General features: G+C 28.1%; 1 protein-coding gene across 1 annotated transcript in view; it reads right to left on the reverse strand.

The window, feature by feature from the left end:
* Window positions 1-366: 366 nt before the first annotated feature.
* LOC142331930 (cathepsin O-like) overlaps window positions 367-19279 on the reverse strand; it is a 28187-nt gene continuing 9274 nt past the window's right edge. The window contains exons 4-7 of the mRNA XM_075377983.1: window positions 15364-15512; window positions 13970-14014; window positions 11088-11356; window positions 367-9176 (exon numbers count right to left, since the gene is read on the reverse strand). Coding sequence (XP_075234098.1) covers window positions 9139-9176; window positions 11088-11356; window positions 13970-14014; window positions 15364-15512 — 501 coding nt within the window. The 3' untranslated portion in view covers window positions 367-9138. The remainder of the gene's footprint in view (window positions 9177-11087; window positions 11357-13969; window positions 14015-15363; window positions 15513-19279) is intronic.

Raw genomic sequence — 19279 nt, forward strand, 5'->3', positions numbered from 1 at the left:
TACACATAACCTATGGTAATACATATTTTATATAAATTATGGTATTTGTTTTATTTTTTATTTAAATGTCATCAAGATATATTAATTATCAATTCAATATAATTCATTTATTTATTGTATTAGACTTAATAACAATTTATATTTCTTAGCTGTTTGTTTACAACAATTACAAATTTATTAACACATTTATTCATGCAATAAAAAATAATTTAAAAAATTATTTATAAAAAAAAACAAAAAACAACTATATCTAATATTATTAATATATACATATAACAAATAAACATATTACAATACAATAGAAAAGTAAATAATCATATAATAAAAAAAAAAAAAACATAAAATAAATCAAATATGATTGCTTCATTAGTCAAACTTATAAAAATACGTAGTTAAGGGAATGTATAGTGTTTTTCAATTTTGAAATGCTTATTAATTTTTGTTTTGAATTGCCTTATTAAGCTAAGCTCATTTAGAAACAAATGAAATTTTTAATATTACAGAGAGAATTTTCAAAAAAAATACTTTCTAGAATATAAATCACAAAAAATGCATCAGTTCATAAATGAATTTCTATCACTAAAATACGACTCATAAAAGCAGTCTTTAAGGTTTCATAAATAATGGACAAAGACAAAAATCTTTTATTAACAGCCTGCATACGTACACCACAGCTATTTTTTTATTCACAATAGAGTTACAATTAAACAATAATGTACAAAATTTCTAAAGTAATGACTAAGAGTAATTGAAAATAAATAAATATATACCATATTGTACAGAATATTAACTACTCCAGGGCAACATGTCCCACACACTATCTTTTCCATAACAACACAATTGTCTTAACAATAGCAAACATTTCTAAAAGCACTGTTAACACATTCAATGACAGTGACTGGTTTTAAGTAATGCATGATAGTTAAATAAATTTTCATCACTTGGAGAAAGTTGGAGAAAGATTTTCATCACCAACAAAATTTATGATTTTCAATAAAATAAATATAATTAAACCAGTTATCTATTTAATTATTTTAGCAACTACTTGTTAATTGCCCAATTATAGTTGCTAATGAAAAATGAATTTTGTAGCACATAAGAACTGCCAAGCCTGATCATGATTTGAACTCAGACCTGGATGGAAGGAAGAGATGCTACAATTCTACCATGGAGGTTGCTGGAGCGGTATTATATAAACACATTATTACATTAAAAAAACAATAAATATTTATAAAGAATTATAAAAATAAAGAAAACTTACACCAAAAAACACATTAAAAAATCTCACAACTCGGCTATAAACAATACATTTTCTTTTGAATCCATAATCCATGCAGTACATTTTTTTAATAATGCTTCATAACTTTAGGCTTTTTATTTTTAATAAAATAACTGAATTTTTATTTATTTGATGTTTTACTTTTATATTAATATATTTCTTTATATCTTTTGATAACGATAGTGTACATTCAAAATGAATATGTTTAGTTGTATCTGGTTGTTGGGCTGAACCTATTTTAATATTATATTGTGTTCAGTAGCTGTTGTTTATAATAATGAGATTTTACTGCAGTGTGTACGATTGTGTTAGTGCAATAATGTACAGGTAACTCAATTTGTTAGTCCTAACCACTACTTATAATACTTTATCGTCAACAGTGATATAAATTTAAATATAGCTGCCATGTAATTAACTTGTAAATAACTCGATTCAATTGGCACCAAATAAAAACATCACATAATAAATGAATCATTCTTTCATATTTATTGTTATATAAGGAGTTTTTTAATTTATATGCTTATCTTTTGAGACAGTCTATTATAATGCCATGTGGTTTGTTTACAACAGGATAGCTCTTAAAAGTGAACTGAGTATATTAATTTACATTAATTTTACTTACCACAACTTAAGACACAAGTTGAATTATGAAAATAATATTAAATTATGAAAAATATAGTCATTAATAAATAGAAAAATAATATCAGACAGTTTCTCTTATATTTTATTAAACATTCTTAATTATTAAATATTATTTTATGTACAATTTAAATATTTGTACTTAATCAATAATCAAATTTTAAGTAAACATCTAAATTAGAAAATATTATGCATACATCTACGTTAATGGTTTCCAAATATAATTGAGAAAATATATATATAAACTGAATTATAATACAACAAAAACAATTTGATAGTGCACTGTTCTCATTTTATGAGTCGTGCAGATGATTATCTTTGAAGATAATTCAAAATTATGACAATCTACAATATAGTAAGCAACAATAAAAAATAAACATAATGTACTGATGAAGAACAGACACAGGTCCAGTAAAGATACTCAACCAACTGAATTGCTATTATGGGGATATATTTCACATTTCTTTTCAAACCTTACAAGCGCATCTATGATTGAATTTTTTCATTATCATAACATAATGAAGATATTTTTTCTAAAATTACACAAAGATACAGACCGCAAAGGTCTGATTTTATCTCTTTGTAAGGCAACTGTGCAAAACGATGTGGGATATGGTTAATTAATTTTGGTGTTCATTGATACTGAGAAAGAGTATAATTCAGTGAAAAGAGAATCCAGAAGGGAAAGTGTAGAAATAGATTTGGAAAAGAGTACACAAATTGTATGCAAGAAATTTATCAAACACACAAATGTAGAGTACAAACTATAATAGGGAATACTGACCGGTTTAATGTAAAAAAATGGATTACAAAAAGGTTTCTCATTCTGTTTAATACAGCAATTGAAATGAATCAAAATAAAGGTTAAACAGAGGTTGGAACAATGAGTTTTATCAATGTTACAGGAACCAATAAGGAAAAGTGCAGAAATGTTTGTAGGAAAAGAACAAACTTAAAAATTAGTAAAGAGAAATGTGTGATTCTCTTAGTTGTAAAGAAAAGATAACTGGAGAGTGCTATTATGTTGAATAGGGAACAATGCTGAATGTCACTGACAAATTTTAAGAATTTGGGTTCTTACACACACACACACACACACACACACACACACACACACACACACACACACACACACACACACACACACACACAGAGAGAGAGAGAGAGAGAGAGAGAGAGAGAGAGAGAGAGAGAGAGAGAGAGAGAGAGAGAGAGAGAGAGAGAGAGAGAGAGAGAGAGAGAGAGAGAGAGAATGAGAGAGAGAGAGAGAGAGAGAGAGAGAGAGAGAGAGAGAGAGAACAGACAGAAAATGAAATAATCAGACAACTGCAAAAAGAAGGAAACTTTTATCAACTATTAAACATTTTATTTGGAATAGACATGTATCATGGAAGGCAAAGTTAATAATGTATAAATTATTTATGTCTCTATAATTACATATACAACTGTAACATGTACAATGAAAGAAAATGATTAAGCCATTTTAAACCACAGGAAATAACATTTTTAACACTAGAAGAGAAACAATAAGGAATTTAGAAGAAAGGAATGAATTGTGAGTATATAGTGTATGAAAAGAATTGAAAGGAGTCAAGTCAGGAATCTCTGAATTGCTGAAGATACAATCCCAAGACAAGTGGAAGAAATGCAAGGTAAAGAAAGCATCCAAGAGGAAGATTTTGGCAGAAAACTGGAATACGAATACAATATGACGATGACAGTAAAATTTGATTCATAAAAATGTAAAATTTTTTCTGTACTCATAAATCTTTAATAATAAATATATATTTTTTTAATCCTTTTGGCACAGATGCTAGACTAAATTAATTAACTCCAATGCATAGAAAAACAAAGAAGAAATAGTTGACTGGAGACTAAAAAAATTTATTGAAATTTTAGCCCCAAATATATTAAAATTATGATATGTCTTTTACATATTCATTAAAACAAATAGTGGAGGTTTTTATTCAATCTGAAATAATATAAAAACCACAAAATTTACACTACAATTATGAATATTCAATACAGCATATTATTGCCAGTATGAAATATATAACTTGTACTACACTATATCAATGCTCTAATATTGATTTAAATTTATAAAATGAATTATAGTGAATATAAAATTGTAAATTGCATTCTTTGTGAACTGATATTTCCATAACACCTTGAGCAACTGCAGAAAAGAGTCTTTCCGGATGTAAAAAACATATTTACATTTCTGAAACTTTTATAACTTTGAGTTTCTCATCTCTTTGCTTATCTCAATTGTGGTAATTATTACAGTATATGTAATACCTGAAGGCAGATCAATAGTACACTATGGTATTCCCTCCACTGCTTTTAACAATACTCAGCGACATCTGACACCAGCAGCCAAAGTAGTGTATTCCAAAAGTGACTCAATAATTTGCAATGACTTGCACCGTATCTAATTATGACATCACTATTATAATAAAAAAAATATGTTCTGGTAATTTGTTATTACAAAAAAAAAAAAATTTATGCCTAATATTTTGTTCAAGATTTGTATGACATAATTTAATAATTTCTTGAAAGTATATGTTTTTTCAAATATGTTAAATGAATGCTTTGCCATAAATAAATAGTAACAATGACATAATACAACAGTATTGAAGTGAGTTGTTTATTTATTATTGGCTATAATATATTATGATTTTCTTTGACGTGGGGTAGTTATTTATGAAAACTATTTTTAAATAGCATGCACGCATTACTTTTGTTGTAACCAGTAGCACATGTTCCGCATGCTGGGTTATAAAAGTGGGGTAGAGGAGGCAAATAAAAGCAGCTTGTAGGAATGATCCACCTTTAGATTTTACATATACTATAACGTATTTATTAGCTAAGATAAAACTTCCAGCTGGTTATAAATAATAGGACATAAATCGCTCCCAAAAATGTTTCAGTCATATTCAAGAACAGCAACCATACTGTACTGAGCTTAAAAGGGGAAAGTGGTGATGAATAAAGTCATCACTGCTTTCTTTGCTGAAGTAAATATACTGTTTTACATCACATGACAATCTTACAAAATAACCAGGTGAAATTCAAAACTTATTTTATATAATATTATTGAATAAAGATTAAGTTTTCACATTTATATAATGACTAAAGTAATTTCAACAATCAGAACCATTAATATATATATATTAACTATTTGAAATGTCTTATTTTTTAAACTAAGATTAAATATTAACAGGTATACTTCTGTTTACCTCATGCAGGAGGTAAACAGAAGTATAGTTAAGCGGTTGGTCTTATCCAGTTATGGTTAAACAAATTATATGACAGTTTTATTAACAGACAACAATATAGTACACTTACTTTACATGAGCATTGAGAACCAATTGAAAGTAATAAAAATTTTAACACGACTAGTATCAGGAATAAAAATCTATTCAAGTTACTGATAGGTCCATTTGTTACACTAATTAGAAATAATCAATAATTATATCACAGTTACAATAATAACTATTATAAAAACTTACTTTTCAATGATTATGATTCAAAATATATTTATAAATATAATACATAACTGATTTATATATTAAATAATTTCTTGATACTTTAAAATTCACCCTCTTTGTCAGTTTATATTTAATTTATTTATCTAATATCTGCTGCAGGGCTTATAATCTCTTGAGGATTGGCAGATGAGAAACTAGTTACAATGTAAAAATATTGAACCATTTCAGACACATGAAATAATGTCTCTATTAAGAATATTATTTTTTATTTAACAAATTGTACCTTTTTCTTTTTCTGTTTGGCCTCCAGAACCACTGTTAGGATTACTTAAGAGGATGAATGATGATGATATGTATGAGTGTAAATGAAGTGTAGCCTTGTACAGTCTCAGGTCGACCATTCCTGAGATGTGTGGTTAATTGAAACCCAACCACCAAAGAACACCGGTATCCATGATCTAGTATTCAAATCCATATAAAAGTAACTGCCTTTATTAGGATTTGAACATTGGAACTCTCGACTTCAAATCAGCTGATTTGCAAGGTAAATTGTACCTAGTTTCTTTACAACTTACTACTACTGTAATACCATTGGCAACTAATTCAACAGCTTAAACAATATTAAAATGATGTTAATTTAAAAATTACATTAACAGATCAACTACTGTATTTTAAGTTGTTGATAAATGTAGAATAGTACATTAAGCAACAAGCCTATAATTATGCCAATAATGCTATAATTATAACCACAGTATGAAATAAATTACGACATGATCCTTGGTGAATGTCATAACTTCACGAGTACATTAATCGTTATTATAAAGGGTAGCATGACATATTTTTTCTATGGCTGAGAAAATATTGGGATTACTGATTTAAATCAACGATCGAATACATTGTTTATGGAATATATATTTTTTTTAATTTTTCAAAAAATATATTAAATAATACATTTCTGTGGTAATATGTTACCAATCATAAATTCTGCCTTTTTTTAAATATCAATCGGTATTAAAAATATTCTTCCTCAGAATCTAACATAATTAATAAAAGAATAAACAGCGTAATATAGAAACTTAGTTACTTATCAGTGTACTTTTATATTAACCTTTGCTTACTAAGTACTAAACTGGATTAATATCAAAGGAAAAAAAAACAGCCAATACATTAAACAATATTAGTTTCTGATTGGTCAGTGGTTGAAAATATAAGTTTTTGATTAGTTGAATACCTATATCATAACAAAAGTCTGTTTCATAATGACCCTTATTATGATACATGAACATTACAAAACAGTCGTACAAAAAATATAATTTAAACATACTAATATATTTCTTAAACAACTGAAACATACACTGTAATATAATTGTTTTACATGATACAATAGCTATAGCAATACTGTTTCAAGTTGTAATATTTCACTTTTATTATACATTATTTACTAAATTACTACAATAAATTACCAGATAACACTTCACATATGTTATGTATTTTTAGACAAAAATATATAATATTCACCTTCAAGTAGTATCAAATTAGTTTAAATTTTATAACTTTGAATCAATCACATAATGATAACACAAATATGGAACTTAAGACTTTATTTTTTATTGTAGGCAGTTTATAACTAATGGAAAATATGAATAGAAAACATGTTTTAGCGCTCATTGTAACAATAAAATTAATTAAAGAATAAATTATGATACATTTAATAAGGAATAACATTTTTTACACCCAACAAGGATCTAACTGACAAGAAGTTTTGTTTTTAGTGCAACTCTCAGACAGATGCGGTCTGAACAATTGAACAGGGACATAAAGTTGTTACTCCAATAAAGAAATAGCTGCTCCCCTCCCAGTTATTATAAGAACTTAGTAACATACCATATATGGATCAGAATGGTGGCTGATCCAATTATCCTAAAACTCATTCATGGAAAAAAGGATACACTATAAGAAGAGGAAAGCAAACAGGAACAAGGCAATCAATTCACAAGCCTGCCTTTTATCATGATAGAACAAGAGAGTTTACAGTCTTTCCCATGACTAACAAATGAGAATAAGCATTGGTAAATCCCCTGAACTCATAAACCCAGAAAATATATCAACTACACACTTCGGGGAAAATTACAGTTAATATTTTTATGACAAAGATAGTGATGATAATGCCACACCTGAACAATTTACACCCAAAATTTTCTGGATGAATGATAAAAAATGCTACTGATTTTTATAAAAATATCAACTTTTTACACACCATTTTCTATTACCTTAATTAATAATTATGAATAAGAAAATATTATAAGAGAAATTTAACTTAACAAACAAGGTGTTACTTAATATCATGATACTTAATTTATTAAATAGATACTTGATAACCTTGTTATCAAATTACCTTCAAAAAATTCAAAGTTAATATTGTAATATAATATGCTAAAATTATCTAACATAAATTGATGGTAGTAAATACATTTTTAATTTCAATTTTTGCTCTTAATATACGTTTACAGTTTTTCCTTTTTCTCTCTCATGTATGCTAATTATACACACACAACTAAATAACATTATTTTAATTATAAAATCTAAAGAAATATAAAACTTGGATAACTTAAGTCATGATAGATATACAATATATTTTCCTTAAAAAAAGGAAATTGTATATATGGCACCAAAAATCATTGCTTTCATTTTTTTGTTCTTTTTTTGTAGATTAACCTTTTCAGGACTAACATTTTGTAAATCCTAATTCATACACAGACTATGTTAAAAATTCGTGTCCAGGATTTATTACTTTTCATTATGTGAACATATGACAGAATTTACATAATACGAGTGAAATAATTGAAATTTTGCTAAACTAAGTTGAAGAATGTGAAAACGAACACTCTAGTGATACTTCTGATGATCATAACATGTCTGCGAATGAGTGTGTTATTGATAGTGAAACTGCATTAACTTCTAATAATAATAATAATAGTCAACAAGAAACAGAAATTGAATTTGAAACCCCAATTACAATTTCAAGTGAAACAAATCCACTAAATAATAAACAAAAATTAACACATATATCTCAAGATAACCTAATAGGCTTTTAGAATGTTGGTAACATGATTTTATTCTCTCTATTTCTGGCTGTTAGGTGCAACCTATCAATAATGCAAATAGTTAAATATAATAGTTAAATACTCTGTTAAAGTCAACAGAGTGTAGCACATGTTAGTGAAAGAATTATATTAGTCGCGTTAACATGATGATAATACACAAACAATAAAGTCCTAAAACAAGTTTACGCGATCATAGTCTTTGCAGAGAGTTAATTGCAGTCACGTAAGCATGACGGCAGTCCTGAAAAGGTTAATCAACATAATAAAAAAAAAAAACCAAACTCAATCATAAGTTCAAATGTAAACGTGAAGCTTATGCAAGAAAATACGATATAGAAATTTATAGAATGTAAAAAGAATTTGAAACCTGATTACAATTCAAGCCTGGAATCTTCTGGATAAAAGGCACAGATGCTACTACTCCATTACTTAGGTAAACAGATTGTAAAATAATTACAGTTACTCTGATTAAAAAAAAGGCACAATTAATACTATAAAATACCCTGTGACCAACAAGTATTCCAAGTTAACAGAGATGTTATAACAAACTCATATTAAAATAAAATATATACAAATCTTCATTTATATATAAAAAAAAATCAGTTGACAACTTCTGTAGTAGTATTTATAAAACATCCAAAGCTGTCACCTCAACTGCAACTCCTGCAATTAAAAGAAAAGGTCAATAACTTAAAATGAAAAAAATTATATATATATATATATATATATATACACACACACACGTATATATTATGTATTCATTAACATACTGACCATTGTGTTAATTAAATTTAATATTATATGAAGTATAAATCACCAAAACAAAGTAATTAGATAATTTAAACATATCACATTAATTTCCAATAATCAGTTTTTGTGGTATCCCCTCCTTCAGTTGTATTGAATTCTATAACTTCATTAAAATATATCCTTTTAATAACTGTCAATTTATTCTAAATCATTTTCAAAAAATTTCAAAACAGAAAACATTTCAAATGAAAATTAATATGTTAAGTTTAACTTAACTAATTACTGTATTTTGGCGGTTTATATTTCATAAAATATATATACCTTAAACAAATAAATATTTAATTGGTAATTTTGCTATTCTACAAAGCAAGCAGTTCCGAGCTGGATGGTGGAGTGAGGGGGGTTAATATTCAATGCATTAGAGAGGGGGAACTAGCTTGATTAGCTCCTCTGCTCTATTCTCTCATCAGTACCATCATAAGTGAGCAAGAGGTTCCATCGTCTGTTGCATAATGTAAAATCATAAAGATTTTAACTAACGAAGGCGTTAAACCCGCAGAAATTTTAAATCATTTAAAGGTATAGTTTGGGGACACTAAACTGTCCCAGAACCGAGTGTATAAGAAAAATCTTTTTTTACATTAATACACTATTTTTAATAATTTCAATTAACAATCAGAATCATCAGTCCATAGATATTCCTCCACTTGTCTTGCTACAGCTTGTTTATATAAATCATTACTACAACTCTGCTTTAACTGTAACTTAATACCAAACACATTAATATAATCTTCAAAGTAGTGTTCCTGTTAAAAAACCAAATTATTAAACTTGTAAATTATGATAATTTGTTTTTGTAAATAGCCAAACTTATAACTACAGTTTAAAAAGTGACGCAACGTTATGGGAACACAAGGAAACACAAAACAAGAAGTCTGCAAATAAAATAACAAGACGAGAGTTATGCTGAAAGGCAAGTATCTGGTCTGCTGTTAAAGGGGGAGGTTTTTAGTCAGTGAAAACTCAAGACTACAATCTTGCAAGGGCTAATGGTAGCTAGCAGAGCTTTTTCCTCCTCCTACAGAAAAAACACTGTATGGAAAAATGAGTAGGTTACAATAGTAGTTGAAAGTGACCTTCATTATAAGATTCATATAATTGAATACAATATTGCATGCTCTTAAATATATGCTGTACTGTTTGTTGAGGAATTGCAGCGACACATTGTTCAATTTCGCTCTGCAATTCGGGAATGGTGTGAGGGTATGTTTTGTAAGCAGCATTCTTAAGGCACAAGAAAAAGTCAGTAGGGGACAAATTCAAAGACCGACAGGGCCAAAACCCCTTTGAAATCACTTGCCCATGAAGACACTGATCCAAGAAAGTCATCATGCTGTTGGTTGTATGAACCGTAGCATTATCCTGCTGAAACTACATAAGCGCTTGAGTACTATAAAAAATAAACTTGATATATTTATTGTATACTGAAATAAATTGTAAACATTTCATTTATATTAAATCATAATTTCTGTTCTGTTTAGTTTTTACTTAGATTTTTAAAAATGTAAAAAAAAAATAATAAGCTAAATTTTAGACACCCTATTTTTAACTTTTAAAGTTAAAATTTTAAAGACATCAATAAATAATAAACTTTAATTCTTTTTCAACTTTACTAAAAATGTTAAGTTTTTGAAACAGATGCCTAATTAAAAACAACTTACTATTCCATAATTCTCGTTTGTGACCTCTTTTTCTATTTGTAATTTTATAGTTTCAATATACAGCAACTGAATATATTATATAAAAAACTAAATACCAACTCACCGCAAATGTTACCATTCATTGCAACATAAACATAACCTTTATCACCGAATGCAGTTCCCCATGAGTTTCGAATAATATAATGCGGTATTGGAGCTGTTTTATCATATCCAACAATTTGAACCGCATGATTAATGTCAGTAATGCTACCACTACAATGGTATTGTATAACTCCACCGAGATAATACTGCCATGTCAATGCATTTATTGCTACTGTTAACGGGCCGTGATTTGCAAGTAATAATAACATTTTATCCTCTGCACCAACCAAACTGTAAATTTAAAAAATATATATACATACATTCATATATATTTAGTTTAATAGTATAGTAAAAACAGTAAATTTAATTATCAAATTTTAAAAATTTATCAATAATGCTACAGATTTATTACTTCACGTTTTCAAATCAAATAAAAATAATCTCTCTTGCATTACATACAATGGAACATTTTTGTTGTGAAAGAGCTACACATGACCCTCTTGCTAAAACAACTTACATGTGTAGTTCTATGAGTATGATGATTTTAATCTGCAAGCTGTTAAATCACTGCTAGATAACTATAACAATTATTATAATTAGAAAATGAAAACATCTTTAGATATGTAGACTGCATCATTGTAGATAGATATATGATTAGCTCTTCTCATAAGCTAAAAAAATTTAGTACCATATTGTTCAAACATTGGGACAAAGTAAAAAAAAAAAACACTCTTTCAAAAACCTATGCTTTTATTCATTCTATGACTTTACATGCATTGATAAATACATGTATTAGTATAAAATATGTTTTTCTTTAGCAGAAATGATCTCTTGAAGACATTTTGTTATTGACTCCACTAGATTAGTGCACATATTCTTGATTTCATCATCAAGGAACCACATTTTTATAGCATTAGCTATCATGCGATCTTTTGTAGTACAGTCCATCTTACCTAAACGTCTGTTCAAAATACTCCAATAGTTTTCAAAGGGATTTAAGTCTGGTAAATTTCCAGGCCAATCAAGCACATTAATTTGATTTTCCAGTGTGAAAGTGTTGACCAATTTTGAATTATGACCAAGCCATGTTGAAATGTCCTGTCAAACATTTGCATGAATAGAACCATACTGTGTTGTAATATTTATAAGTACGTGGTCGAGTTCATCATATCTTGAAAAGGAACTACGCTTCCAGTGCCGTTTGTCATGAAAAAACCCCAAAACATCTGTTTTTTAGATGATGCTTTACAGTTTGTTGGAAGTGCTCAGGTCTCAAAGGTCACCTGTCACCTTGACTCACGACATTTACTTTGTAACTATGCACAAATAAATGAGCTTTATCACTAAAAATTACCTTCTTCCAGTCCAGCATCATGCTTATGTCAAGGGTAATAACAAATAATGCTAAACAATATTGGTCTACTGATCCTGTTATTTCGATCCCTTATCTTGTGAAACTCTTTTTTCCGAATAGATTCATGCTGTTGCTCAAATTGCTACATTTCAATGAAAATGATAATCATGATATCCTTGTGTGTCATTGATAACAATGAAAATATGGGTATTTTAGACAAATCTGACTTGATTATTTCTTATTCTGAGTGTACAAGAAAAACACTTAAGTGGTATAACAAGCTTTTTTTTCATCTAAGGACGGGTTAATTCTAAATTCTTTTGTTTTGTACCAAGTGAAAACTGGTTAAGAAGCCTACTTTTTCTGATTTCAAATTTAACCTCAAACAATTACTGGTAGAATTCAGTACAGAAAAACACCTGACAGAAAATCAAATACATCATCTGAAAATCCTCTTCGTCTTACTGCTTGACACTCCATGTTACCCATTTCCCCCACAGAAAACAGTAAAGGCCTCAAAGAAGATGTTTTGTGTGAAAAATACATCAGGTGCCCAATAAGAAGATGTGAAACTACCTGGATAAGTACCGAGTGTAATGTTAGCCTACGTGTGCATTCATGTTTTCAGGAAAATCACAAAACCCCACCAACTGGCCTAGTGGTTAACTCATCATCGTAAATCAGATGATTTTGAAGCCGAGAATTCTAAGGTTTAAATCCTAGTAATGGCAGTAAATATTTTTATACGCATTTGAATACTAGATCATATGATACCGGTGTTCTTTGGTAGTTACGTTTCAATTAACCTCGCTTCTCGGGAGTGGTCGACCTGAGACTGTACAAGACTACACTTCATTCACATTCACATATCATCCTCTTTCATCTTCTGAAGTAATACGTAAGTAGTTCCGGAGGCTAAACAGAAAAAGAGAGTAGGAATAACACACAAAAAAACCTTTAGGACTGTTAACTCTCAATTTTTGAACTAACAAAAATTCATGGACTTTTTTACATTTTTAGGGATTTTTTAAATAGTTTAGTTTGTATTTTTGTACCATTTTATCACTCATAACATACAAAGAACTTTTTTATGTTATATTTTCAGAAGATAAAAAGAAATATGTATCAGTTAAAATCTTGTAAACCATTTTTCAAAGTTCAAAATAAATTAATTTTAATTTTTCATTAACAATTGTGTTTTCTTTGTTCAATCACAGATAGAGTAATGTAAAACTTCATGTAAAGAAAAATACTGCTCCGAGGGGTCATATAGGTTCAAAGGTTGTCGCTATTAAAAAGGTTAAATTGTGTCTGATAATAATTAATAAATATAGAGAAGTAAAACATCACTGCTACCTACAGTCATTACATAACAGAAAATTTTAAATATTCTGAATAAAGATAAACAAATACAAAAATTTTAATATGTAGATTGTTTTATTTATGCTGAATGACAAGGCGTTATTAATGTAATAATAAATTTCATTATCTTATTTTTAAATTGAAAATGATAATTGTAAAATAAACACAGATAATACAGATGTACTTACTAATCACAAGAGAAATTTTTAGCAACCTCAACACCTACATTTACTCTGAAAAAAGAACAAAAGATAAACCTTTAGAAAAGTCATAATAAAATTAAATATGAAGAACACAACATTTTTTTTATATTTATGCAAAAAATTATATTTTCATCAAAATGTATCTAAAAAACAAAAAAACAAAAGAATAATATATTTATTTATGCTTAATATGAAACAATAAATTTTCTAAAAAAAAGATCAGTTTTCTGAATAAATAAAAATACTGCTGATTCAATACAGTTTCATTTAAATAATAAAACATACATCTATGTCAAATAATTTAAAATAAAGAATTTGTTGTAGCTTATTTTAATATACAGATTTGTAAGAAATTGGCAAATTTAACCCATTTTCTCATGAGATTATCAGAAAATGTTGAGTTTTATTAATATATGCTTTCATGAATAATATATATCTATAAATGATCAACATTTATTAATTGAAAAATTCAAAAGTTTTTATTCTGTAATAAAACTTAATATAGAATGTTCTCTTATTTTAAAATAAGATTCTTGAATGAATTTGTTTGAATTGCAATAATTTATTTACAAATAATATTTTTAAATCCTGATTTTTTTTAATTTGTTTTTAAACATATAGTTTATTTGAAATATATAACAAAATTACATTTTAATCTATTCACATAAATAAAAAAAAAATTATTTTCACTGAACTTTATTTAGTTTTACTAAGAACAATGAAACATTATCGCACATTACTGTTATGCAAATCACTGTGCGCTGTTGCCATTAGAAAACAATACTGGAAACACATTCCAATTTACACAATTGGAACTGATAACATAAAGAAAAAATATCAAAATATGATAAATGTTTATTTCCAGGAACAAACTCAATAATCGAGATTTCTGCAGCATTTTTAAAGCAAGTACTTTTTTAACCCTCGTATGGGTATATTATATAACTGACTTTTTTTATTGCAAAATTTTCAGGATGATCAAAATTACTTGATGGATTGACAATATCATCAAATTAATGAAAGTGTACAAACTAATAAAACATCGTTAATAAATCTATAAAAAAAAAATAATCACTATATCAGCCCAGTTTGTGTTTAATCAGTTATTAGAAAAAAAAATTTTCCTAACCATATTTAAGGTAACAAAAAGGGGTTCAAAAACCAGTCTTGACTTCTTTCTCTAATTTGAAATGGAGCAATGACTTACTGTAACAATTTTCATTTTAACTTGATCACTTAAAATCATTTTTAAAGTAAATATAAGTAATTATACTTATACTTTGTGCATGAAAATATATTTTTAGTTATTTAAATGAATAATTAATTCTATTACATTTTAATTTACTTAAAAAAAAAAAAAATAAATAATTGATAATTACTTTGAACGTTTACAAACTCCATTTTCAAGTTTGAGAGGATATTGCGATTCGAGCCCTACTTTAATTTTATATGCTGTAAGCCAACTTAACATACCACATGTATCTCCACCATCACATCCAAAGTTGCCATTTTCAGCACAGTCTATAATCTATTAAAAAATAAGTAAAACAAACTCATAATATTAATATATATAACCTAATATTATTAAACTGGCACTTTAATTTGTTAATTTATACAATAATAAAATTACACAATATCTTTTACTACAAGGTCTGTTCAGAAAATAACCGAACTTTATTTATTAAATCCTTATTATTAATTTTACAGATTACTGGTCCTTATTCTCCCTACCCTATTAACACACTTTTCCCAGCAGTGTTTCCACTTCGTGAAGCGGTCCTGGATAGCATCCTTTGAAATGGCCTTTAACGTCTGCAATGAATTTGTTTTAATCATCAATAGACTCAAAATGACATCCTTTAATCACCAATTTTAATTTCGGAAATAAGAAAAAATCGCAAGACACCAGGTCTGGTGAGCAGGGAGGCCGAGGGAGAACAGTTATCTGATTTTTGGCACAGAACTGATGAACTGACAAAGCTGAGTGTGCAAGCTCATTGTCAAGGTGAAGAAACCGTGAGTTGTCTCTTCAAAACCCTGGTCTCTTTTATTGAGGATTTTTTCACATGACCATTGTAAAAAAAATAACTTTATGATAGTACACACGGTTCATTATTTCACCTCAAGGCAAGAATTCAAAATGCATAATTCCATTAGAATTACAAAACACAGAGCATCACTTTGACATTGGATCAAGACTGACGTGCTTTCTTGGGGCGGTGATTTCCTTTGCCGATCTATTGTGATGATTGAACTTTTCAGTCTCAATGTTGTATCCATAAACCCTGCTTTTGTCTCCCGTTATGATCCTTTGCGTGAATGTTTCATCGTCATTGGCTTATTCAAGAAGTTGCCAACAAATATCCTCTCAATATTCTTTCTGCTGTTCAGTCATCAGGAAAAACTTTGTTGCAACTCAAGCATGTTCAATTTTTCAGTAAAAATGTCACAGTATGATCCAATCAAGATGCTAACCTCTTCTGCAAGTTCTCTGACAGTCAACAGGCGATTTGCATGCACCAGATCGTTGATTTTCTGAACGTGGGTGTCATTGGTTGAAGTCAAATATGCCTTCCTAGTCGAGGGTCATCTTCAATCGACTGACGACCGCTTTTAAATAATGAAAACCATTTGTAACATTGTGTACAACCCGGAGCATCATCTCTATAAGCTTGTTTCAAAAGTTGAAATGTTTCTGTGAAAGTTTTCCCCAGTTTCATGGAAAATTTTACGTTGTATCGTTGTTCCTGAAAATAGCATATTACAAAAATTGTTACTAATACTTAAACATGTTGAACTCAAATAACAATAATATGAAAAAACTAAACAAGATATCCAAGAACATGTAGTTACAGAGGAGATCATGCAAAAAACAATGCCGCCGACCGCCCATCACTAAATATCTTCACTGGCGCATAATTAAAAATGTTTAGTTATTCTCTGAACAGACCTCATAAATCCAAATTCATAAAACCTCAAAAACAATAAACACCAATAAATGTTGAAATTAATCCTTGTGCTAGTCAACATTTACAAGAAATTAAAAACACAATTTTTATCACTGTTTAAAACTTTCAAGAATTACAAAGAAAAGATTACATGGAAAGGACAATAACAAATATGGCTTTACAGAGAATATTTGTAAGTTAGTATTATGTAATTGATGATCTCAGTATTGATTAATGTGTTGCATAATTGGTCTGGCAAGGTGACTGCACTATTTGTGTGGAGAAAGTTTTTGTGTCCTCGAATTAGCCAAAACAAATCGTTAATATTGTGCAATACTGTTTCAAAACAAATGGCAGTAAACAACCTTAAACATGGGAATTCGTCTACAACTGGAAAATGCAATTAAAAAACATGCAGTGTCTACAAAAATAGAAATTCTGCAAGACCACATGAACAAGTTGATTGATTGTGTTCATAAACAAAGTAAATAAACTACATTTGTGAGTTTTAAATTATAAATTCAGCAACCAACTGTGTAGAATTTTTTTGCAGAATTGGTTAAAAATGATACCATATAAATAACGATTAATAAAGACTTTAAGTAATAATAATAAAGATTTCTATGTGGACAGGCAAAAACATGTCAACAAAGAAGATAGTTTCTTTCACCATTTAATTTTTTTATGAGTGTACATATCATATTAATGGAAAGCTCTATAGACACAACAAATGCATATGTTATGCCAACATATGGGAAACAGAAAATCCAACTGTGAAACATATCTGTGATTTGCCTAAAATGAATGTATTCTGTGTTACTTCCTGCGAAAAGGTGTATGATCCATTATTTTTTCATAAATGTATAATAACTGAATTTATAATAACTAACTTATTCTGATTATAATGCCTTAATTTGAGAAAGACTGAAAATTTCATTTTCATTTAAGATCGAGTTCCACTTCACTAGCACATAAAGGCCTAAAATTATTTGCATAAACACCTTTCAAGAGATTGTAGTGGCTGTGCAAATAACAAAAAAAAAAATGAATTAATACATTGGCTAACAAGACATCCAAACAAAATGCTTTATACATTTTAGCGGATTTAAAAAAGATAAAGCTTTTGTTTTTCCCTTTCCTGTTACTGTAGAAGCCTTAAAAAACCATAAAAACTTAAAAAAAGACTTAAAAACTTATAAAAACTTAAAGACTTAAAAACCATATTGGTACTGCAAATGTTTAGGATATACTGTCACATGTTTGGGATGAATTGAACTACTATGTTGGTATCTGTCATGCAATTCAACGTGTATATATAGAACACTTAAAGGTACAAACTTTAAGAACTTTCTTATGAAACTATATAAGTAATAATTTCCACATTGGAAGTGTCTTATTTAATTTCTAACCACCTTGTATTAGTATTATTACTGATTTAGCACATTAATCATCTAACATAATAAGTAATAATCAGTGTCAATTTAAAGTCATTTAAAATTTATATAAATATCCGTGAATACTTCAATAAGCCATATAAATCTGTACTTAATTTTGATATCACTTTGATTTACCATAATACAAATAAATAAGATTAAAAACTATAGTAAATACGCAATTAAAATTTGGGTATTGTTTTATATAATATTCTAAAAGTCTATAGATATCTAGTGCAACTTTCTTAACTTGGAGGGTGGATAGCTGCATCCGATTTTTCATGTAATAAGTATTCCTTTAACTTATTAAGAGCATAAGAGCAGGATGCGATAATTAGAACCCAATAACAGAGCAGTGATTACAGAGAGTATTAAGGAGCCATCAGTATAAAAATATAACTGGTTTAACTGAGCCTCAAACAACTTTCTGCATTTCACCATCTGTGACGCTCCAACATGTATTACCAGTTGTAACACCTAATTGCTAGAACCTAATATGTTACACAATACATAAGTAGAGGGCTTTAAAAAAGGGGCAAAAATAAAAATGATTGTAAATCTACACTGAAAATAATCATACATAAAAAACATCAAGCAATGTGGTAAGAAAAGATATATATATAAATTTAAAAAAAAAGGTAATTTTATAATTAAGATAAAATACATAAGAAAATTATTGTATTTCTTGATATAAAATCATAGTAAAAATATTATAAAAATGTTAAGTGAACTTGAAATATTATTCGACAAAAGGATGGTAACATGACCTCGTTCTAAGTTTTATTGCTCAACAAATGTAGTTATCCAAATAAATCTATACCAAAATTTCATCAAAATTCAATAGATATAGTAGTAATAAATTACAACCCATCAGGGCTTGAATTTTAAGCAAACATTTATACAAATAAAAAAGG

Source organism: Lycorma delicatula, chromosome 11 (assembly GCF_047948215.1).
Source record: "Lycorma delicatula isolate Av1 chromosome 11, ASM4794821v1, whole genome shotgun sequence".
Classification (NCBI taxonomy): Eukaryota; Metazoa; Arthropoda; class Insecta; order Hemiptera; family Fulgoridae; genus Lycorma; species Lycorma delicatula.